Here is a 22,927-nt window from a genome sequence, read left to right on the forward strand (position 1 = left end):
GGTCAGGACGGGCCTCGCTCAATCGTATCGACGCAACCGTCGAATTCTCTTAGAACATCTAGCATACACGGCTCTTCAAAGCAATTCAATACGATACAATGAGTCCATATACGCATACAAAACACCACCGCAAAGTTGCCCGGATAGAAACCGAACGCGTAGCGTGCTTCCGACATGCAGCTGAAAGTAATCAGAACCTCCAATGCATAGCCTTTTTGAGATTTTGCCAGCGTGAAAGCTGAGCCTTTTCGGTCTCAGGGAAAATGAATTCCCACCTGTAGTGGATCGGTAAGGAGCGAATAGCAGAAGCGGGAAACATCACTCACTTGACCAATAGGTCCCCCTTTCCGACAACTTTTTCCCTTTCTCGGATGGGCATGCCAGCACCGATGAGGCGTGTCCCATCTGCACCTTCGACGAGTGTGCGAGGTAACGGGAGTGCGAACTCTTCACCGTTCATTCCCTGCACGAGTATTTCCTGCTCCTCGGTTCCTGAGTCACTGTATTCTGAGTCGTTTCCAGTGTCTCTGCATGGTCGCGAGTGGAAATCCACCCAAGGTACTTGAATAGTGTAGACAAGATCGTCTTCTACTCTCCTATACCGCGGATGAGGTGCTTCTTCAATTATGAACACGATATCCTGGAACGACCCGTCCTTGCGTTCATTGCCACCGCCTGGCACGCGGATCTGCTTCCCTTTCTGCCAGCCCGCAAGAACGTCAACGTCGATACGCACGGTCTCGTTTTTACCAGACCACAGCGTTCGAGTGATGCGATAGTGGTGTCTGGCGCCGAAGTACAGATCATCCAGCGTGACCTGCAGAGGAAATATCCAGTCCTGGGCGAGATTGCCCTTTGAAGCGGGCGATCGGAGAGGGTTGATCGGATCGCCCACGATGTGAGCCTTGTGATTATTTTTGCGCAGCTTCGAAGCGTCGGAGAAAGCGGCGAACTTCATTTTGACAAAGTCGCTGTGAACGTATCATTAGCTCAAGTACAATTGTGGGGGCGCCGTAGTACGCACTCGTCGTCTGACCATTCGTCTGACTCATAGCCATGCGAGTGTGCATATGAACACTGAGATGGATGTTTCTTGCTTTGAGGAGAAACTCGTGCACGACGAGGTGACGAGTGATGAGAAGTGTATTGAGGCCGTCTGGTATGAAGAAGCACCGTGTCAGCAGACCCGATCGCACAAGCAGCAACGCATAAAGAGCGTTCTCCTCACCGATCATCTCCATGCGGTCTGTTGAGATCTTCTTCTGAACTCGACGACATTCCGGACGCGCTGGAGGCTGAAGACGACGCGTGTGCCGATGATGTGAACCACCGAGACGACTGGCTGTCGGTGTGCTCTCTTCGCCTTCCATCTTTTCTCTGGTTCTCAAGGTGCTTCAACAACGTCCGATAGGCTTCGTTGATCTACGAAGAATACGCAGACATCCTTTCAGATATCATCTTCTGACTGAGAAGAAAGGTAGACTCTCACTTCGACGAACTTCATTTGGGCTTCTTCTTTGTCAGTGACATGGCGGTCAGGGTGCCATTTCAGAGCCTACAGGAAACATCAGGAATTGGTGAAGAAAAGCAGCCGTACGACATACAAGTGTTTTGTATGCTGCCCTGAGATCTGCTTCTGTCGGATTTGCTGTCAGTCCTAGGATCTCGAAGTCGGTAGTCTTGGGTACAGCTACAGGCATTTTGAGCAGAAACGTCGTCCGCCAGCGAACGAATTCGTAAGTGTGTCGTACAGAGACTTAAGAGACACAGAGGACCAGCCAGTGGTCGGTTATATGTGATGGTGTAATCTAAAATGAGGCCGCAGACAAAGAACCATCGGATCTGCTCAACCACGGAGCATGATGAATTAAACGAGATGCACGACTCTTCCACCTGGCCTCGTGGTAAACATGCTGAATGTGGTGGCAGGTGACCGGTGACCGGCAGTACTGCTTCTGCGCAAGCCTCCGAGGCTTTCAAAAATTTCCACCATCAAACTCAGCAACCCGCGAGAACAGACCGAGGCTGGACAAGGGTGTTGGGCTTTTCTGGCACGTCCTGGTGAAGAGGATATAGTCTGTCTAAGTACGTTGCGTTGTCGCCTGCGGACTGCGTTTCGGCTGTGGTTAGGCACAAATTGCAAATCACTCATGTCTACACAGCCGCCCATGTGGTCTGCACGCAAAAAGTGGAGATAATACACGAAGCTCACGACCACAAACGACCACCTGAGGCGGATGATCCTGATTTTTTCAAGGCTCCCCAAGAGTAACAAGCTAAGAGGGAATGATGCGAAGTTGATACCGCTACATAGCTAGACCGAGAAGATATTAATTCATGATCAGAGCGATTGTCGCTGCCCGACACGGCGTGCACTGGCAGAAGAAAACTCTTCATTGAAGATTTCTTGCACGTGACTTTTACGCGTCGCGTTTCCCACGTGCACCGTGTAGTTTCCTGCGCACTGGCTGGCTAAATTTTCTACAAGATGCATAATTTTCGCTCTATGTGATAGTCATCTTCCTTTTTGGTTCGAATCAACTTGGGTAGTCTATTGGTCACTCGAAACTCGTCTGGAGACATGTCGGCGACTGCTACCAGAACTTCTGTACCGCATCGTGGTTCTGCAGTCTTGCGTCTACTTGCCCACCTAACACTTTGTGGCTTTCTTTGTCTAGACTCAGACCCCGACGTGTTTCCCGACGTCGAAATTATCTAAAAAATATTCTCACTAAGTGACGTAAAACACGCTCGGGAAAGGTGGAAGAACTGATGACCAGCTTGCAGGCGACCAACATCCGGCGGTGGTTAGTGAGTTGTCTGTGAATGAATCTTTTTGCCACCAAATTGACGATTGAGGAGGTTAGTTCGCATCTCTACACATGTTCTACTAGAAGACTTCCCTCTTCTCGACCGCTGGTCGGTGTCAGGCAGGCAAATCACCACGCCGTGGGCTGTCTTGAGGCTCAGACTGACACAGGCCAGCGAGGCAAGAGCATTGTGCGAATAGTCCGCCAACTGGTCCTGCTGGGATTTGCTCCCGTTGGCAAGGAAAGAAATTCCAAGGTATTTCGGTGATGGAAATCCTAGCTGTGAGGTGCGCATGGGTACGGCGTTGCCGTGGCCGGGAAACTGCAATACGTACGTCGTACTCATCATAGAATCACGTCTGTCTACCAATGTGGGGTGTTCACTCACGGCAGAACCCTAATGCCGCTGCCAACCGAGATCAAATTGGTGCTCTTGATGCTCGTGGATTTTCTACATACCGAGTGCGCCCTTTCCTGGCATCAGTAGTACAATAATGTGGCAGTACCTCAGCCGACAGGACGGCCTCGTTTCACGACATGTTGCGGCCCCAAAATCCGTTCAACGAGATCTGCGGGTCACAGGCATTCTAGTGCATCGTGCGGAGCCGGCGGACAATTCATTTTCGGTGATTCACTGTTTCCCCCGCATTCGTTGCTCCCTTCCATGAGGTTTTTGTCCCCATTTACGCAGATGTGCTACTTGATGCATCTCAACATCGTCGGCCAGTTCCGACCATTGTTCACAGCGTTCCTAGAGTCGGACGCATTTCCGTCATATCAACTCCGTGAGCAAAACTCCCGGTATTGTATCCTCACTGCTCTTATCGACGATCTCATGGGCTTCTTCCCTAGTCCATGCATTTCGAGTGTGTTTCGCTCGCTCTAGCAGCCGTGAAGAGCAAAACGCCTCAAAATGAAAACGAGTAGTCATCGTGCTACTTCACATTCCATCTGCAAATCTCACAGCCGAGCAGGTCGGTCGCACAGTCTGCCCTTGTCTTTTGCGATTGGTATTTACTTCGACACGTTCCCATCGTTTCTTTCTTCACTGCAGCTCTACATCATGTTCATCAAAACGACGGCCACTCTTCCAAGGTACGAAGTCACTACGAACACCAGCGTGTTACAAGCTTCATGGCATTGACAGGTGTGCGATATGACGAGAATCTCACGGCTTGAATATGATTCGGGGAACATCCTGTATCAGGAAAGGTTGCCTTACTACCCCCGCACGCCGGTACCAGAAATCTGATTACCTTGCTTGCGAGGTCTCTCCACCCTGTCATGGAATTGTCACATTTTTCAACTCCCAGTTCCTCTCATGTGTCGGAATCCTGCACAACCAGTCCCAACTCGGTGCAGCATCTCAAGCTCAAGTTCGAATCTGAGGAGTGACAAATTTGGCAAGCAATGTCTCTGCACTTCCCTTGTTATTAAATAAATCCACATTGCAGGTACACTACGGTTATACTGTAACATTGTTATTGAACGTCCTAAAAACAGTGCACCCACTTCATCCCAGCACTTTGCGAAGGCCCTCCTTCTGCGCAGCTGTGAGGCGGTCTGGGAATGTGATATCCCACTTGACGATCAGATCTCCCCTCCTCCTCACACTGCTGTCCTTCCGGATCGGCATACCTTCGTTCGGCACGGTCGTTTGCGACCCAGGCTTCACAATGCCACTGGGAAGGGATACCTGTAGCTTCCTTCCGTCGAGCTGCTCGACGGTACGCTTGCCGCCATCGCCTGCGAGGGCATCGACAAGGGGTATGGATACATGGCAAACAAGGTTGCTACCCTCACGCACGCACCGGTCGTGCGGCTTCTCCTCCACGACGAACACCAGGTCCTGCGGCTCCCCAAAGGGCTGTTCGTTGCCCGCACGCTGGAAGCGCACCTTCGTACCGCTCTTCCACCCTGGTTGAACATGGATTTCGAGCACCTTCTCTTCCGTACCGCCGTGAAGTAACTTCCGGCCCACTTTTAGATGCTTGACGGTACCGGAATAAAGTTCCTCCAGCGAAACTTTCAAAGGGCGTGTGATTTCCGCCGGGCCGCTGGCTGGTACGGGAGTGGGGGGACGTCGAGAATTGCCTGACGGTCGACCAGATGGCATTGCCCCTGGCATGCCGCCAAAGTACGTGCCCGACATGTCGTCATCATGGTCACCTCCAAACATGCTGGTCGTGTTCCTCCTGTTACCGCCGCCGCCGCCGCCGAAGCCACTCATGCCCCCAAGTCCACCAAGTCCGCTCATCCCGAAGAATTGCCTACAAGGAAGCATATTAGTACGTAGTCCCATACAACGTCTTGCAAAATACCCACTCGAAAATCTTGTTAGGATCTGTCGGTGAAAAGCCGCCGCGACCGCCCGGACTCGATGTGAACGTGAACGTGGATCCTCCGCCACCGGGGAATCCGCTGAACCCAGAGAAGCTGCCCCCAGGACCGGCGCCAGCACCTTGTGGTGGCATGCCGCCGCCCTTCAGGCCCTCCTCACCGAGCTGATCGTAGATCGTTCGTTTCTGCTTGTCACTGAGTACTTCAAACGCCTCAGAAATCTAGAATATAGCATGAAGCGTTAGCAATCGCATGTTGCACATTTAGATCAGTGCAGCAACGTGCTCACCTGCTTGAACTTCTTCGAAGCTTCCTCTGATCCGCCATTGCGATCCGGGTGCCATTTCAAGGCCTGAAGTACACCTATGAAACCAGTCTGTGACGCGCATTAAATATGTTGCACTTACCATTTTCTTGTACGCCTTCTTGATTTCGTCGTCGCTCGCATCCTTCTCTACTCCAAGGAGCTTGTAGTAGTCAGCGCCCATGCTTCGTTATGACTGACGTAATGAGAATAGAGAAAAGGTGGTGTGCGTTATGAATCGAAACTTGAGGATAATGATGTTGCGTAGAGAACGGTAGGACGAAGATAAATATGAGAACGAGGGGTATACATGTCGTCCCAGAACACACGAGAACGTCCTCGAAACGGAGCGCGCTGTGACGTTCGTCATATATTACGTAACTCACATACCCGTTAGGCCGGGGGAAATATCGTGGGAATCTGGAATTGCAGTCTCGGTGTGGCGAACTACTCTCCGTCTTGGCACTGGCAGAACATTCGCGCTCGCTGTTCACGATGAGTTCGACGGCAGAGCAAATACCGAGACCCCCACGTAATGGAGGCGTTGTTGAGGACGACCATCGTCGCGATTCTCTCATTCGACGATCATGGTACGCAATGTCGGACTTGCTTTCGCCCTTCTCTTCCTCCGCGCTAGCTGCACTGCCAAAGAGATTCAGACCCCACCCTCGCTATACTCGCGCCGACCACATCCCAGATACTACTCGCGACGAGGAGGGCCACCAGCCCACCGTGCGGGATTATCATTCTATAAATTTACCGCCGCAGGTGAGAGTGCCCAAGAAAATCGCTACGCCAATCAAGGTCGAAGGCAAGGTTTGGTTTGCCAATGAGAGGAGTGCGTTTCGGGTGTCTTATTCCCACTTTGCGTGACGCTGCTGATTCTGATTATTCGCAGCTTGGGTGTCATACCTGAATATTTCCGTTCTTATCGGATCCCTGGCAGTGGCCTTATTCAATGCATCCAAGGACAAAATAGCGCGCGACTTCGCCTACGTATACGCTGGGATCAGTATAGGTGTCCTGGTGGGCCGCATTTTTTGCTTCTTGCCAGCCATCTGTCTGACTGCGACGGTGTAGATATACGGTTATGCCATCTATCAGCACAGGATTACCATGATTCGCAGACGGGATCCTGGATCTTTTGGTACGTGCGTCGATATCTTGTAACAGGTGTGGACGGTTGACTTTCCTTTGCGACAGACCAAGTTATTGGTCCTGTCTTAATTAGTCTTTGTTTGTTCGTTGCAGTTCTCGCTAACTTCCTCATTCGACGTGAGTCATCCCATCGTTCTCTGAAACTTCAATTGAACATATTCATCTCACCGGTCGTGATAGTTCACGAATTGTAAGCTGTCTCTTTTCATACACTGAACCCCCGCTTACCAGTTGCTTAGGCGAAGGAAGAACATCCCTATACCCGGCTCATCGCTATTCACATTCTGAAGTCATGTAAGTGCAAGGTGCTGCACGTTAATCATGGACAATGTCGCCACCTACATAGCCTACAACTATCATGTACAAAACTTTGTATTTATTTAGATGTGTTATAGCTTACAATGTCTTTCGTTGGTTCCCCTTAACGATAATCCCAGCAGGCCTTACATAGTTTCTATACTCCGTATGATTTGCATCCGATCTGCCCTGGTTTGGTAGCCTCGTTCGCGTTGTCTAGACCTCCCATATGAGGTCACATACAAGCACGCACCGATCTCGATCTGGGACGGTGCAGTGACGGTGCATTCTCTCTCTTCCCCGGGCCTCAATGTCACAGTTCTCAACCGATGCAGCTGTTTCTCCATTTTCTCTGTTACTGCTAGAAGTCCGAGCAGCACGATCAGTGCTAGCCTCGATGACAAATTACAAAACGAACCTCTCGTAGATGTTTCGCGGGGGTTATTTTCAGGAAACAGGCTCGCGAAACCGCAGAGACCCAAGCGAGCCTTCGCCCAGCCTGAGTGGTGCTTATAATGTTGTCGACACAATTTATGGTGGCTGTAGCTAAAGGCGCACACTTCCACGCTGTCCATGCAATGTAAGGTACACGAAGATAAGCTCGCTCTAGGCACAGTCTTTGTCGGACACCTACTCACTGGTCACAAACGCCAAGTATACGCTCACAGCTCGAGTTCGGCCGGTGTAGTGTCAATTTGCGACTCGTAAGTAAAACGGATTTGCTCACTCTCCGGTGCCTCACAGATTGTACCGAGCGACCACGAGCTACGCCACTTCCGGGTGATCCGATGAATACCGTGGCTGTATGAGTTTCAGACTCTACTGTACTCTCGTACAGTCCCCTCGTACTGCTCTCCTAGAGCGGTGATTCCTCTCAACAGGTATGGGTATGATGGTGGTGGTGCAACTGCCGATTTAGGTCCTGTTTGACGCATGGCTGTGGCTGCGCTTATAAACGCGATACCCTTTTGAGCTTATCGCTGTTCATGACGCCCTCTCGATCTCATGGATTTTTCAACTCGGAGCGCCCAGCAGCCACCGCGGTGTCCGGATAACGCGCCAAGTCTCGAACAGGATGACTGTATCCACACTGTCAACTGCCGTGATAACGAAACAGTGGAGGCAGAGGCGGTTCTACTTCTCCTTGGCTCATTTTGCGTCGGCTGGGAGCACAGATTGGACGAGGAAATTGAATAGTGAGTGCACCAACTACGCTCAGCTCATAATATATCTCGACGTCGATGTCACATGCCGCGATAGGCTCGTCCGCTTTTCGCACATTTCCTCCCTGATCACTCCTCTAGTGATCAGGTACATGCGGATTGGATCGGTGTCATTGGCGATAGAGCTAGCTCAATGAAGATATCTGATGATGCACCTCACACGACTCAGGTCCAAAATTTTCGTTGACTTCGTATATAGGAGAAGACCGAGAAGGCTACGCGCTTGCGTTCACTCGCTGTGTTACCCGTCCTTGCAGCAGTGTTGGCCACAGCCGTGGCCGATTGTCCGATTAGACTCGCGACAAAATGTCCAACTCGACCGCGTCCAATTCCACCTCGGTTGTCCCCAACCCCGTCTTCCAGAACGCGTACTACATTGGCAACAATATCAACGGCATCTTGTACGGTATGATGACAATTTTCTCATTGTTTCATCGACTGACACGTTGAATCGATGTCCCGCTTTCCCTGTATCAGGAGTAGAGCTCGTCCTATACTTTATCAGCATCCGGCAGCTGGTCGAGTCGTACAAGGCAACGAAGAAACGAGTTGATATCTTCTACATGTGGTTCAGCACTGGGCTGCTGCTACTCGTTACAATCTTCGTAGCCGTCCAAGCAGTCTTCGGCGAGGAGATGTGGATTGTGAACGCAGGCTTTCCAGGCGGTGATGCCGCGTATCTGAAGATGTACGCTTCTGTCTGGTATCAAACGATGGGCACAGCTTCTACCGTCATTCTCAACCTGCTGACCGATGGACTCATGGTAATGTCTCCCAAGTTTAGATCGCACGCGTTGCTAACGTCGGTCAGATTTGGCGTTGTTTCGTCATCTGGAATGATGCCCGCATTGTTGCTTTCCCCTGCCTTTTATATCTTGCTACACTTGGTGAGTACAGCAATTGGTCTATCTCCCTTGGAACGGATCGAATAATCCGAACACCTTGCATAGCTATCGGTACTACACAGCTATATTATTCGGGCTTACCCAGCGGGAACTTCTTCGCGGGCCTCGCAGCAGACCTTGGTCTGGCGTACTACACGTGTTCCATTGGACTCAATGTCCTTGTTACATGTTTCATCTGCGGGCGCATTCTCGCCTTCGCAAGACGCACCAAGAAGACCCTTGGCCGCGAAGCCATGCGCACATATACTAGCACCGTCTCCATCATCATCGAATCTGCGCTGCCGTACAGTCTGTCCGGTATCGCCTTTCTTATAACCTATGGGCTCAATAGCGACATTTCCATCTTGTTCCTCTCCTTCTACATTCTTTTCACGGTACGAAATTTTCGTCTGCATTTTACACGTGCGGTGGTGCTGACGACGTCGCCACACCCTAGTGTCTCTCCTCTCAACTTATCATTCTTCGGGTCACTTTGGGACGGGCATGGACTAGGGAAAGGGCTTCGCAGTCAGTGAGTACATTATCGTTCACGTTTCGCCCGACACTCTCTGTGTACACTGGCAACACCGACGCCACCGCTATCAACCTGCGCACTATGGCGAAGTCAAACGGCTCGGCAGTGGAAGTGGGGAAGGTGTAGTGCGGGCGTTCTGTGTAGATGTTTGATTAAAACATTGTATCGCTTACGTCTGATCTTGGGTATTGCTGTTACTGCTGCTGTTGTTGTAACATGAAGACGATCAAACAAAATCTCATCCCCCAGGCAGTTCACCTGAGAACCTCCTCTGAGAGTCCAGGCTGATGCACCGAAGTCGTTCTCTTTGTTTGTCCCTGCCAGAAACCTTGCTTCAAGAACGCTGTGACACACCCTGCGAGATGCATCGGTCGTGTAGGCATGCCTGTGATGTTACAGTGTTTTGTAGGGAACGGGGTGCGGGCTAGCTCACCGCAACTGTGTTTCATTATCCGAGTGGAAGCCTACCCAAACGTACCCAGATTATTTAATATTTAAACATTTATTAACCCCAAGTACGATATTTTTGGCACCACGCATCTCAGGGCGGTAACTGACGAGATCAAAGCGGGATGCGCGCAGCTATGATCTGTGAATGGATCGCGTGCCATATATATGAACGCCTGCTGAACCCGCATTGAGATCTCGCCGTGAATTAGCCGATGATCTCATTTTGCACGACGACACTTCGGTTTTATATGGTCCGTCGAGGGCGAATTGAACAGGATCAATCCCGGAAAACTGAGCCATGTGATCGAGTGAAGGGCTGGGGGTTGAAGAAGAGTCTCTTTAGTATCGACAGACACCCAGCGCCACAGCATACGGGTGTTCTGTCTGTGCAATATTTTGCCAACCTCGGCAGACCAGGCAATTAATGGAAGAGGCCGGATTCACTGTAGGACAGGGCGTATACCGAGGGGGTGGTCAGGAAGATGTGAACCAGTAGTGCGACGGGAAGATCTAAGGTGTATTGGCGGCATAGGAGATTTAGAGAGCACGGTGAACCGTTCGAAGTACGACCTGCCAGGTCTCTGACCGACTTGATGGTTGGCCCCAGCTGTAGGCCACATCTGCCATGGGTGAAAGTACGCAAATCACTGAGCAGACTGAGCTACTTGAGCACAACGTGACGCGACCATCACGTGTACGTTCGTGACCGTGCTGGGGAATGCCGCTGAGGGTAAATTCCTCCCGTGTAATACGAAGCACTGAAGCAGTGCCGCCGCAGCGTGCAACTCCGAGTCAAGTGCAACTTGAACAAGACAAGGTCTGACCGTCTTTATCCAGTGGGTTGGCATCTTATCCAGAATCCTGGTTACCTCTGCATAGTTCAAGGTGGACATCCTCTTCATCCGATCCGAATCCGATCCCCGATCTAGCGTACTTTATGTTGTATGGAGCATCTTGAAGACTCCAATGGTGTGTTCAGATTGAGTGTTAACACCCCTGCAGCCTCATGACATGTCTTGTTCTGCCAGACCCAACGGGCAGCCGTAGCTTGGTAGTATCGGCGGGTGATTTTCTACCAGTTGCGGATGAGCAACGCACCTCTGAATACCAGAACGCCAAGCATTCAATACACAGGCTTCCCGTCGAACTTCTGACAGAAATTTTCCTCGATTTGACTTATTCCTATCCACATCATCAGTCTGGCGCTTACGCATCTCTTGGAACTGCTCCCCTTCTCTTATGCAGGATATGTAGCTTGTGGCGCCGAGTCGCACTCAGGACGCCTGCCCTTTGGTGCTGGTTTAGTCTCTCTTATGGCTTATCGGTCTCTCCTTTTGTTGGTCCAAAGTTGATGCGGTGTTGGCTTGAACGCTCGGGCTCGCTTCCTCTCCGCTTCACGTTTGCTTGGTATCAAGATTACATATCTGCAAACCACATATCCCAGGATGTCGTTGTAGAGATGCTTCGTATATTCGCAGATTACATTACCCGCTGGGAAGAGGTCACCATATCGACACATACCCCGTTGTCACTTGCACAGCCTAGTTCTCCTGCACCTCTCCTCCGTGTCTTACGTCTAGAGGGCCCAGAGGTCGGCCGCGTGACGCTGTTGCCTTTCACATCTGCTCCCCAACTTCGCTCTCTGCGCTGGTGTTTGTCGGAGAGGATTTCGGGCCCGCTACAGTCCATTACAGGCGTTCCTTGGGCACAGCTAACGGAGCTGCAGCTGGACAACGCGCTGTCTTTATACCAGTGTTTCAAGCTCTTGAAGATGTGTCCCGCACTAGTTCAGTGCTACCTTCTGGTCAGCCATGCGGACCACAATAATTTCCCCTCAAACTTGAGGATAACACATGCTACTCTGCGCGACTTCGCCATCACAGTATTCACTGATGTCTCTCCGCTTCTCCGATCCCTTGTACTCCCTGCACTGCAGAAATTCGAAGTGGAGAACCACTTCGAATACATGTATGAGGTTCGATTCCTTCCGCCATCCGTTCACAGTGCAATGATGGCCCTCCTGTCGAATTCGGCATGCGTTCTCACAACTTTCCGGATGACGAACTTGACACTCACTTCGGCGGAATTAATCGAGTGTCTCATGGAAACGGGCGCCGAGCTCGAGGAGTTTGGGTTGTCGTATCTACGACAGTGGCCGGTGGTCATGGATGGTATACTTGAGCAACTCACGTACCGAGCCCCACCTGCCGCTCCGTGTCTGTGTCCCAATCTCAAGAGCCTGGATTTGCGCAATTGTGTGTGTTCAACAGATGGTGTGCTCGCCGCGATGATCGAGTCGTGGTGCTGCGGGTCATCTGTCGTAGAGCGACTGCAGAAATGTTCTGTGGTCCTGTCTCGTGCGCAAGATATGGACATGGATGCAATGACGAGATGAAGGGATAATGGGTTGGCAATGGATGTCAGGGTGCAACCTCCTGAGCAGGATGACGATGTAGGCATACCGTCGCTTTGGCTTCATTGCATAACTGACGATGAGTTCCAGGAAGAGGACTGACAAGAACAATTTGGCTCCTCCTGCGCAGAATCTTTTCTTTCAACAAGAAAATGTCTGCAGAGACAAAACGATGACTACCACCCCCGAATAGCAAAATTTTCACCGGCACCAGTTTTCTTTTTCTATGTACTCGTCCCTCTTGTGATTCGTATCCAGCTCGATATCTTTTTGTTGACAACACAATCCTTACTGCCTTTAGTTTGTGTCTGCAGAGATAAAACAATTGCTACCATCCCCGGATACTAGGGTATTTACGTGTCCTATGCTTTCCTTTTCTTTGCACTCGTCCCCCAGGGCCTCTCGCACATATTCACACTACACTCCACATCGTTACTGCGCACGAAATGCAGCCTTGATCATATCCGCAGCCTTCTCCGCAACAGCAATCGTCGGCGACATCTAGCACAATCCGCGCAGCGTCAGCATCAGCATCACAGCCCACGTCCGACGCCGAACTCACCGTGTGGCCCGCAACAATCGTCGGAAACACCGACGCATCCGCGACCCTCAAGTTCGGAATGCCATGCACGCGCAAAAACGGGTCGACGACACCGCCGTCCGCGGCGGGCGCCATGCGTGCGGTGCACGCCGGGTGGTACAGCGTCTCCACGCGCGCGCGCACGAGTTCCTCGAGCGCCGCGTCGTCCAGCGCAAGCAATTTATGATTGAACGCCGGCTCCGCCTCGCCGGTGGGGTCAAGCATGCCCGCGAGTGGCTCCGTATACGCGATGCGCGCGAGCAGGCGTGCGGCACGCGCGAGGAGCGCGACATCGTGCCGCGTGGAGAGATAGCTGCACGTGTACGGGTCAGAGGGTGCGCATGCTCAGGAAGGGGAGATGCGTACTTGGGATCGATAATGGGTGGGTCGAGCGGATCAGCGGAGCTGAGGCGGATGGTGCCCGTGCTCGTTGGCCTGGGCGCCAGATGCACGTCAGTGGAATGCGGACGTAAAATAGTCAGGATGCGGGAGCGCACCGCAAGAGCGTGGCATGCAGCCCAAAGGTGTACCCGTCGAAAGGCTGGCCATATCCGTGCTCTGTATACGCCATCGGCGAGCTGAAGAGTTCGATGTCCGGCGCGTCGGGCGCGGACGATGTGTCCTCGAGCTCCGCATCTGGGATAAACTCGTCCTTGAGGAACAGTGAGCGGTCGGACGAACGTATGAATGCAACAGCCTCGGCAAGCTGCCAGCACGAGATATCGTTATGAGATCGGTCAGCATCACCAATAACCACATGGCGACTCACGTTCGTCGTAAGGGGTCCTCGGCGCGTGAGCTGGTACTGCAGCATCGCACGGAAGAACCCCAGCGTCTTCATGAACCCCTTGGGCGTGTGCGACATTCCAGCCTCCAGTGCCCGCGTCTTGTCCCTGAAGTACAGGTCGATCGTAGGGTGGTCCATCAGGTGCGCACCAACCCCAGGCAGGTCCGCGACGACGGGGATGCCATGCTCCGCAAGGTGTGCGGCGGGCCCAACGCCGGACAGCATGAGAAGCTGGGGCGTATGGATCGCACCCGCGCTGAGGACGACCTCCTTACGTGCCTTCGCCTCGAAGCGCTTGCCCTGCTCGTCGAGGAACTGCACGCTCACCGCACGCGGTGTCTCACTGCTGACGTCGAAGACAATGCGCAACACCCGAGCCTTGGTTACAACCTTGAGGTTTGGCCGAGCGAGAACCTTGCGAGTCAGGTATGCGGTCTCTGTCGTCACACGGCGGCCGTTGGAGTCGATGGTTGTCACTGTGAGTAGTGAGATGCAATGTGAATACAGAGTAGCCGCATATATACTCACTGGTCTGGCCGGCAATCCGTCAACAAGAGATTCGCCATAACCAACGACACCTGCTCACCTTGCTCACGCCCAACGCGTTCTTCGTGTTCAGGTCCGGATTGCGCGGTATGCCGACCCTGTCGCAGGCCTCGATGAAATTCATCGTATGCACCGCAGCATTTCCAAAATACCCAGCTGCAGGTTCGATCAGCTCCATATGCATATACAAGGGAGGAGACTCACTGGCGACAGGACCGCCGGATCCACGCAGCGTCGGGTCAACGAGGGGAAATTTTTCACTGGGGTGGAAATTCTCGAACTTGATGAAGTACCTGTGGGACGATGGAGGTTAACAAATCGAGCTTTGACAAAGACATCGACGCACGGGAGGAATTCGCTGTACGACCAGCCCTCTGCACCCTCCGCGCCTTTCTGGTACCTTACCCATTCGTCATAGTCGGACGGCGCGCAGTGGTGGAAACTGCGAGCTGTGATATTGGGAGCTGTGCGCGTCAGAGGAGCCTGGACTCACATCATCGCATTTAATGAGGAACCTGTGTATTTATGGAATCGTGTTAGCGCGCTAATTTAAACAAGGGCCATATTTATACTCCGTTCATGCACCCCAATGCATAGGATCAGAGAAAGGTAGAAATGACCGTCACAGACAAGCTTCGACGCCAAATCTTATGGCAGTGCAGCCAAGATCAAAATATTTTTACAAGTCCAATCCCTCCTTCAGACACAGGTCGGTGAGAACCCCGGTCCTCCTGCAAACCCCTCTGACATCATCAGAAAGGTTCACGGCAAAAGCATGCCTAAAAACATGGGGTATATGCGCGGTTTGTCAAAACCGATGCACTCACATCCACCCAAAAGCTTGGCTATCATCGAACAATTGTTAGCGTCCAACCGATAACGAGAATAACGCAACGTGCCTCGCGGCCAGTACTTTGCCTTCCCACCAGCGTTTGGTTGCGGGATGGTGTAGAAATTGTATTCGTGCTTGCCATGAAATAGAGAAGCAAAGGCAGATGGTATCTGCGAGAACACCATATGCCGGGAGCTTTAACTACCTCAGTCTCAATGCACGAGGCTCAGCACCGTAGCACAACGCACCTCTCACCGGCCTCGATAAGCAGGACACGTATCGACGGGTCCTCCGACAGCCGTGCCGCGACCACACAGCCCGCGGTGCCTACGGCCCTCTTTTGGTCAGCGTCCCATCTGCGATACATACAAGGACGATACTCACCTCCGCCAACGACAATGACGTCATACTCCTCTGGATCGTACTCCTCGTCTCCGCTCTGGATACGGCGCGCCACACGCGCCGGGTCTCCCGCCAGCGCTCGAGTATACGCCTGCGTATGTGCCCGACGCGCACAGAGATGCCGCAGGACGAGCACGAGTGCACTCACCGCAGCGGCGGGGCCGAGGAGCTTGAGCGGACGCGTCCGAACGCTTGCAAGGAGCATCGCGAGCAGCTCTGCGACCGACCGCACGCGGGCGAGTGAGAGCATCGCGTGCGCCTTGGTGAGACGGAGAGAAGGCTCGATGTTGGGTCAATGGCGACGACAATGTCGCTATGCAGTATCAACGGGGTCAAGTTGGGCGTGGGCAGGGAAACTCGTGCAGTCGGGGGGTCCAAGGCTTCGTGATATAACTGCTTCCATTTCGCAAGCGGCAAGTTCACGATAGGCCTCACTCACTTAGTTGGGAGTGAGGCCTATCTTAATTGGGTATGAGCGAGGCTTATCTTATTCGCGAGGTGCTAAGCTGGTACTGTCGTACACGGCCGCGGGACCACGGGGTGATGGCACATGCACACAACGATGCAGCTGATTTAAGTAGAGTCGAGCAGGCCGGACGAGATAGACATCCTGTCCACCCGGGGGCGGTGTCCATATACATATGCATGATTCGAGCAAGTACGAAAAGTGAAAATAATGTCTCGGGCACTGCACTCATGATCAGAGCAGTGGCACCCACACCACGATCGAGGGACCACCGTCGAGCCGAATTCGATCCATGAGCAGGCGAGCTACTAGTGCAATCTCGCATTAGATCTACATTCGCAAATAGACGCTCTTTACACGACCGAGCGCCATCATAAAAGTGCATGCCACTTGGAGGTCATGATATCAACTTTTGCGACACGAACAGGACGAAAAATGAATCAGAAACAATGTCAGGAAGGTGGAAAAAACAGTACGGCCTGCAACGGCGCAAATACGGCTACTAGTACGAACAAGGCCACTCCTACTTACGAGTCCGCGTCCGGCGCCCGCTCTCCAAACCAAAAATAAGGGAGGGGGAGGGGAAGGGAGCGCATGAGGCTCGCCAAACACAATAATGGTAATGCGAACGGTCCGTGAGAATGCAAATTTGCGAAGGGTGAGCCGGCAATGTGCAAAATGCAGATGCATAAAGGGTAAGAATGTGAAGGATGACGACAAGAAAGTGTTCAAGTCCAACATGCGTTAGATATGGCGGACGAAGGGGAGGAGTGTAGGGATGGTCCACCGAAAGACGGAAGACTGAGGCGCAGGGCGCCAAAGTATCTAGGTTGCGACGACGGGTGTTTATGACACCGTGCAGGTGGGGATGGTGAGCGGCTTGAGGGTTTTACTGCAGCATGTGTGTCAGTAGTCAAGCAAGGCGAGTGGTATTGTAAAGGTCGCGTACTTTGGGTAGAACAGGCCCCAAGAACCCTCAACACCGCCGAACTCAAGGGCCTAGACGAAACGATCAGCACACATCACCAACAACCGATTTTGTGGAGGACGTCAAACGTACTTGCCACGTCTCGTCCATGAACTCGAAGTAAAAGTACCCAGTGCCGTTCTGGTTCGACTCGCACACGAATGTGTCCATGAAGTACTACACCGCGCCGTCAGTATCACTTTACACATAAGGCAGAATCTAGCACACCTGGAGGTTCGCAACGGACGCGTTTGAAGGACCGTTACTCTCGTTTTGGATGTTAGTCGAGTTCTACCGGGATGCGTAGTCAGCAAGGCCTAATCAAGCGCCTATATTGGACAACGGAGACGGGACGTACAGATGGCCAGCCGGTCTCGCCGATATACCATTTGGGGTTGTTCGCATAGCTTGCCGTGATGGCAACGTTCTGCTGTTCGAAGAACTCATATGTCCACCCTGCGGACTGCTCGATGGACACGTTCGCGAACCATGGGTGGATATTCGACATCTGCAACGTCACACGCGCGTAACAGGGCGAAAATGATCAGTCGCCAGCGCGGATAGAGGCCGAGATGGGGACGCACCGCAAAGTCAACGGACTGGAGGACCTGGTCGTTGAAGTATGCCCCAGCGTCAGCGGTGCCAACGGGGATGCTCCCGAAACCATTAGATGCCAGCGTGCTCTTCATGTCCGTGATGTTGGAGATGAGGAGCTTCCCGCCCGCGTCGCCAACCGCGTCGTTCGGGCTCGTACCACCATTCGCACCGAGGTAGCTGTTAAGCGCAAAGAAAAATCATTCCGGTTATTAAACGGGGGCGACGAGGGGAAAAATTGGGGGCGTACTCGAGAATGAACTCGTTGCCGACGAGAACACCGAGGATGTTGTCTGTGCCGTATGTCTTGAGCGCCTCGATGATGTAGTCACGCTGCTGCTCGTACGGCGTCGAGTTTGTCGGAACGTTGTAGTCTGCGACATAGACGCTCATGTTCGTTTTCGTCTGGCGGATCGCCTCCAGCTGTATACTACGTCAGCTAGTCACAGGGATTAATTCATCAGGCGACCTACGACAAGAGCGGTTTGGTTGCAGTCTGCACCGTATAGATGAATACGCTGAGGCAGAGTCAGAGTGGGTAAAGATATAAATTGGGTGAACCGAAGCGTACCGAGGTAAGCTGGGACATCAACTACATTCGCAAAGCACATCAATATGATTCACCAAACGACAGCGAAAATCACCAACCTGGATATCTTCAATAACATCCGCTGTAGTCACACCAAGAGTTAGGCGCCCCCCACGCACACGTTCTGATCATCACGCACCGAGCGAGTTCCCGCAGTCGGGGAGCTGCGAACCCGTAGGGGTATACGAAAGACCATAAAAGACATGGCGCAGGTTCGAGTCAGGAACGAACGTGCTGGGGTCGTTCGGGTTCGTCTGGTTGACGACACCGCCCGACGCGGAGTTACTCGAGGAGTGCTTGCTGCTATTGCTCTTAGAGACGCCGACACCAACACCCACGCCGACACCGATGAGGATGAGGAGCGTGACGAGGGAACCGATGACCTACGGGTGGTACGTCCGCAATGAATCCAGAACTCGCGAATCAAATGGTGGTGCAACGTACGATGTACTTGGAGCGGCGACTGCTGGCCTGCTGCTTCTCCAACCATTGGCTGCTGCTGTAGGCAGCGTTGCTATAAGGGGAGTCGAGGTTGCTGTACGTGCCGTTGTTGTTCATGGCGGATGCGGAAGGGTTATTCAATGGCAGGACGGGGTCGGGGGTTATGATTTGGTGCACAGCGCTGCTGCTGTGGTTGAAGGAAGCGTAAGGATCGTCTGCGCCGGATAGGCGGTGGGGAGGCTGCACAGCAGGAGGACCGTTGGACGAGAGTAGGTTGTGCGTGTGTCGGGAACGAGAAGAAGAAAGAGTTGCGATGTCAACCAGGGTATTTGAAGTATAAGGGGAGAGACGGACGCACGGGAAGATTGCTGTCGGTTAGGTGGTAATAGTCGTCCTGATTCTGCAGATCTCCGTCCCAATTCCCGCCCGGGCTTTCGTCGCGGTACCGTCCTGCCATCGTCTCAAATTCTCTCCGACTTTTCTCTCAACAAACTACGGTCCTGCGACGACGGGTGGGGCAAGAATGAATCCTCGCCGTTCGTCGTTTCAGCGCCTGCAAGCTATACAAACGCTCCTGTTTCCCATCATCTGATCCTCCACTTGTCTCAGCCACAGCCAGCTTGGCCCCAGCCAGGCTCGGCTGCGGCGCCCAGTGCTGCGTGCCGTGGCCGTGCCTCATGCCGGTATTTTTACATCCCTATATTTAGATCTTCTCGCCAACAATATTCTTGCTGCCAAAATTCAGGCACTGTGTCCGAGTTCGCAATGAGTTTTCTATAGCACTGATTTCTTCTCGACATAAAGCATATGCATGGTTATATACTGCTCCATTACTTGACCACAGGACCAACAAAACAGTCTCTGAACACCATGCCAGACCCTGACATGTAGGCAGGGTGTGCAGTCAGGTCAAAGGTGTAACGGCCGCACCAACAGAAGTCACGAAAATGAGCAGAGATGAGCCGTTATGCTCGGAGATGCTTCAGGAGGTCAGACGGAGGAATCACGAACAATGGGAGCGGACGCTCATGCGTTGATTTGATGAGGTACAAAATGAGGGCAGGTGCGAGCTATATCCTATGCTGACTAAGAGTCTCCGTGCGTGATCATAGGTAGGATTCTGTGTACATATGAAGTAGTGAGCATACCAAATAAAGAAACTAAGAACAGACTGTGCATCATCAAGAAATGGCCATATTCAGACATGTAACAGCATTGCTGTTACATCACCTCCTTCCTAAGGGCAAGCAGCATGTGAGACTCAGTGATCATGATGCTGCATGGGTCGGGAAATGCGGCAGGAGCACATCGTTATTTGCGACGGGGGCTCGTAGACCTGGCACAGGTTCTGACGCACTGGCGGGGGCAATGAAGGTCGCAGAGCAGTGGCAGGTACGGCAGGAGCACGAGGGATGAGCATGAGAGGAGTGCAGGCAGCGAGTTCATCAGCAAGACGAGGTGCATGAGCAGCAGCAGTGGGCACAGAGGCATGTTTATCAGCATGTTCATCGGCTGGGGATAAAGAGAGCATGGGAGGTTCCTGTAGAGAAGTAGAAATACCTGTAAATGAAGGAACAGGCATGACACGATCAATGATAAAATGGTGTGGGCGAGGACAATGCAGGGGGCAGTGATGGAAATGCTCAAAAAGCTCATTCTGGATGGTGGGAATGTCAGAGAGTGAAGTCCATGAGTCTTCATCGTGTGATAAATTCTTCCAGTGTACGAGATACTCGTACCATTGGCCGAGTTTGTGGCAATTGAGGATGGCTTAAATAGTGTTGGTGGCATTGTTGAGATCAAAGGGCTCGGGAGAGGCGTGGAGATGGAATTCAGAGGGGTCAGAATAAGGTTTGAGAAGTGACGTGTGAAAGATGGGGTGAAGATAGGATAGATAAGATGGGAGTTTGAGCAAATAGGAGTCAGAATCAGAAATGGCGAAGATGATAGGGTACGGACTGAGCTTGCAATGGTCAAGCTTGTCATTCGGTCATGTCATCTTAATGTTGCATCGAAGGAGCCAAATGAGTTGGCTGGGAGAAAACTTTGGTGTGGGCTAAGTGCGAGTATTGAAATATCGAGCTTGTTATTCCTGCACCTCCTTCAGCTCTGCATGTAGTTTGTCATGAAGGTGTTCCAGGCATGAAGCGAGATCCGTGGCAGCAGGGACAGTGGAATGCTTAGAGAGGTGAGGCTCGAATGTCGGGTGATAGGTAAAGTCAGCGAAGAATGGAGTCTAATTGGTGGAGGAGTTGACGTAATTGTTGAAAGCGAACTCAGCGAGTGGTAGATAGTTGACCTAATCATCCTACTGGTACGAGGAGTATATATGCAGGTACATCTTGAGTGTCTGGTTCGTGTGCTCAGTAAGTCTATCAGTACAGGGATGATAAGCTGTGGAGATATTAATAGAAACATGAAGGAGGGTAGTTAGCTCTTTCCAGAACTTAGAGACAAAGATAGATCATCAATCGGAGATGATCAAGTCAGGGAGGCTGTGATAGTGGAAAATCCTGTTGAGGAATAACTAGGCTAGTCCGGGAGCATCAATCATCTCATTGCATGGCATAAAGTGCACCACATGTGTAAGGTGATCACAAATGATCCAAATAGAGTTGTAACCATGTGAGACTGGGAGCTTGATGATGAAGTCCATGGTGATAAACCTCCATGGATGTTCAGGGATGGTGAGAAGTTGCAAAAGGCTGTATGGCTTGTGATGAGGAGTCTTGATGTAGCTACAAATGTTGCACACTTCGACGTAGTGGCATATATAAGTCTGCATTTCATGCCAGGAATAGTCACAAAAAATGAGTGCCAATATCCTCGCTTGCCCTGGATGCCTCGAGATGAGTGAGTCATGATGAGTATTGAGGATTTCTGGATGCAAGGAAGACAGAACAAATAATAAACCCTTATAGAACACCAGATTGCCCTGAAGCTCAAAGTCTTGGTCTCTTCGAGCAATTACCTCTGGCCATTCAGAATCATCATAGATCACAGTTTTGAATTGCTCCAGGAGCTCTGAATTGTCAATGGTGAGAGTCAATAGGGCTGAGATCGAATGGAAAACACCAGGAGGGGCAAACAACGAAGCAGATGGATGAGAAATTGGAAAAAGTTGCTCAGTATGGACCAGAGTCAGCAGAGTTTTTTGCTGCAGGTGAAGGACATCATTTCCCTCTTGAGGTGTGTAGTCAGAACACCTCGAGGGAGCATCTGCAGGGTTTTTCAAGTCAGGAGCATAGTCAAGATGAAAATTAAATTCAGAAAGAAACATAGACCAGCGCACTTGACACTGATTAAGGATGTGCAAGGTCATGAAATATTTCAGATTTTTGTGATCAGAAACAATCGCAATTGGCACAGGAGTGCCGATTAGCCAGGCTCGCATGTTGCGAAAGGAATCTACTATTGCAAGGAGCTCCTTGTCATATATTTCATAATTAATCTTGGAAGGAGACAGCTTATGAGAGTAGTATGTGATAGGGTGTAAGAAACCTTGCAGCTCAGGCTAGTGAAGTATACCAGAAATTGCAAAGTTAGAAGTATCAGTAAACAAAGTAGAAAGGAGAGCTGGATTAAAATGGTGAAGCAAAGGGGAAGAGGTAAACATGTGTTTTAATTGTTCAAAGGCAGCAATAGCATCAGGACCAAAAGTAAAATGATCCAGACAGTTTTTTCAGGTAAGAAAATTCAAAGGAAAAACAATATGCATGTACTCATCAATAAAATGATGATAAAAATTAATAAAATCAAGGAAAGATTGCATGTCTTTGATAGAGCATGGGTAAGGCCAATTGGTGATTGTCTCGAGCTTTTGTGAGTGCATTTTGATATTATCCACACCAAGGATGTACCTGAGGAATTTGACTCCTGACTTGTCAAACTTGCACTTTTTTGCATTTGCATAGAGGCCGGCATTGTGCAGACATTCGAGTATAAGCTGAACATGTCGATCTTGTTCCTTCTGAGTGTGAGAAAAGATGAGAATATCATCAATGTAAACCACACAGATGAAATCAAGCAGGTCATAAAGTATGTCCTGGATGAATGTCTGAAAAGTGAATAGAGCATTGGTAAGCCTGAAGAGCATCACCATATACTCGAATAAACCTAGATAAGTCCAAAAAGTGGTCTTCCACTTATCGCCGGCCTTGATTCGCACATGATTAAAGGTGTTCTTGAAATCAAGGACAGAAAACACCTTGCAACCCTGCATGCAGTTGAGAAGATCGTCGATGAGGGGAAGTGGATAGTGATTCTTTTTTGTTATCAAGTTGAGACTGCGATAATTAATGCAAAGTCT

The 22,927-nt window shown here is 51.3% G+C and overlaps 7 protein-coding genes across 7 annotated transcripts; 3 read left to right on the plus strand and 4 right to left on the minus strand.

The window, feature by feature from the left end:
* Positions 1-190: 190 nt before the first annotated feature.
* SCP_1200770 (Protein psi1) lies at positions 191-1,700 on the minus strand (the record flags this gene model as incomplete). Its single annotated transcript, XM_027762964.1, has 6 exons — positions 191-275; positions 327-971; positions 1,025-1,156; positions 1,229-1,422; positions 1,490-1,555; positions 1,605-1,700. 6 exons carry the CDS (start codon positions 1,698-1,700, stop codon positions 191-193), a joined length of 1,218 nt encoding a protein of 405 aa, XP_027618765.1.
* Positions 1,701-4,323: 2,623 nt separating this feature from the next.
* Positions 4,324-5,638, minus strand: SCP_1200780 (Protein psi1; the record flags this gene model as incomplete). The annotated part of the gene is made up of 4 exons (XM_027762965.1): positions 4,324-5,080; positions 5,136-5,371; positions 5,440-5,502; positions 5,558-5,638. 4 exons carry the CDS (start codon positions 5,636-5,638, stop codon positions 4,324-4,326), a joined length of 1,137 nt encoding a protein of 378 aa, XP_027618766.1.
* A 311-nt stretch (positions 5,639-5,949) lies between these two features.
* SCP_1200790 (hypothetical protein) lies at positions 5,950-6,900 on the plus strand (the record flags this gene model as incomplete). Its single annotated transcript, XM_027762966.1, has 6 exons — positions 5,950-6,292; positions 6,353-6,480; positions 6,535-6,601; positions 6,658-6,729; positions 6,793-6,802; positions 6,852-6,900. The coding sequence occupies 6 exons, from the start codon at positions 5,950-5,952 to the stop codon at positions 6,898-6,900; spliced, it is 669 nt and encodes a 222-aa protein (XP_027618767.1).
* Positions 6,901-8,438: 1,538 nt separating this feature from the next.
* SCP_1200800 (hypothetical protein) lies at positions 8,439-9,677 on the plus strand (the record flags this gene model as incomplete). The annotated part of the gene is made up of 5 exons (XM_027762967.1): positions 8,439-8,538; positions 8,610-8,896; positions 8,944-9,019; positions 9,083-9,411; positions 9,474-9,677. The coding sequence occupies 5 exons, from the start codon at positions 8,439-8,441 to the stop codon at positions 9,675-9,677; spliced, it is 996 nt and encodes a 331-aa protein (XP_027618768.1).
* A 1,268-nt stretch (positions 9,678-10,945) lies between these two features.
* On the plus strand, positions 10,946-12,396 carry SCP_1200810 (hypothetical protein; the record flags this gene model as incomplete). Its single annotated transcript, XM_027762968.1, has 2 exons — positions 10,946-10,970; positions 11,030-12,396. 2 exons carry the CDS (start codon positions 10,946-10,948, stop codon positions 12,394-12,396), a joined length of 1,392 nt encoding a protein of 463 aa, XP_027618769.1.
* A 450-nt stretch (positions 12,397-12,846) lies between these two features.
* SCP_1200820 (Dehydrogenase patE) lies at positions 12,847-15,811 on the minus strand (the record flags this gene model as incomplete). The annotated part of the gene is made up of 12 exons (XM_027762969.1): positions 12,847-12,915; positions 12,977-13,307; positions 13,361-13,429; positions 13,492-13,700; positions 13,764-14,257; positions 14,355-14,483; positions 14,532-14,620; positions 14,674-14,769; positions 14,821-14,842; positions 15,155-15,354; positions 15,408-15,486; positions 15,544-15,811. The coding sequence occupies 12 exons, from the start codon at positions 15,809-15,811 to the stop codon at positions 12,847-12,849; spliced, it is 2,055 nt and encodes a 684-aa protein (XP_027618770.1).
* Positions 15,812-16,873: 1,062 nt separating this feature from the next.
* On the minus strand, positions 16,874-19,075 carry SCP_1200830 (Probable glucan endo-1,3-beta-glucosidase; the record flags this gene model as incomplete). The annotated part of the gene is made up of 13 exons (XM_027762970.1): positions 16,874-16,919; positions 16,977-17,026; positions 17,088-17,171; positions 17,223-17,285; positions 17,353-17,502; positions 17,579-17,768; positions 17,839-18,011; positions 18,062-18,106; positions 18,160-18,180; positions 18,237-18,259; positions 18,317-18,560; positions 18,622-18,858; positions 18,977-19,075. The coding sequence occupies 13 exons, from the start codon at positions 19,073-19,075 to the stop codon at positions 16,874-16,876; spliced, it is 1,425 nt and encodes a 474-aa protein (XP_027618771.1).
* Positions 19,076-22,927: the final 3,852 nt, after the last annotated feature.

The sequence above is a fragment of the Sparassis crispa genome (genome assembly GCF_003851025.1).
Source record: "Sparassis crispa DNA, contig_000010F, whole genome shotgun sequence".
In the NCBI taxonomy this organism is placed as follows: Eukaryota; Fungi; Basidiomycota; class Agaricomycetes; order Polyporales; family Sparassidaceae; genus Sparassis; species Sparassis crispa.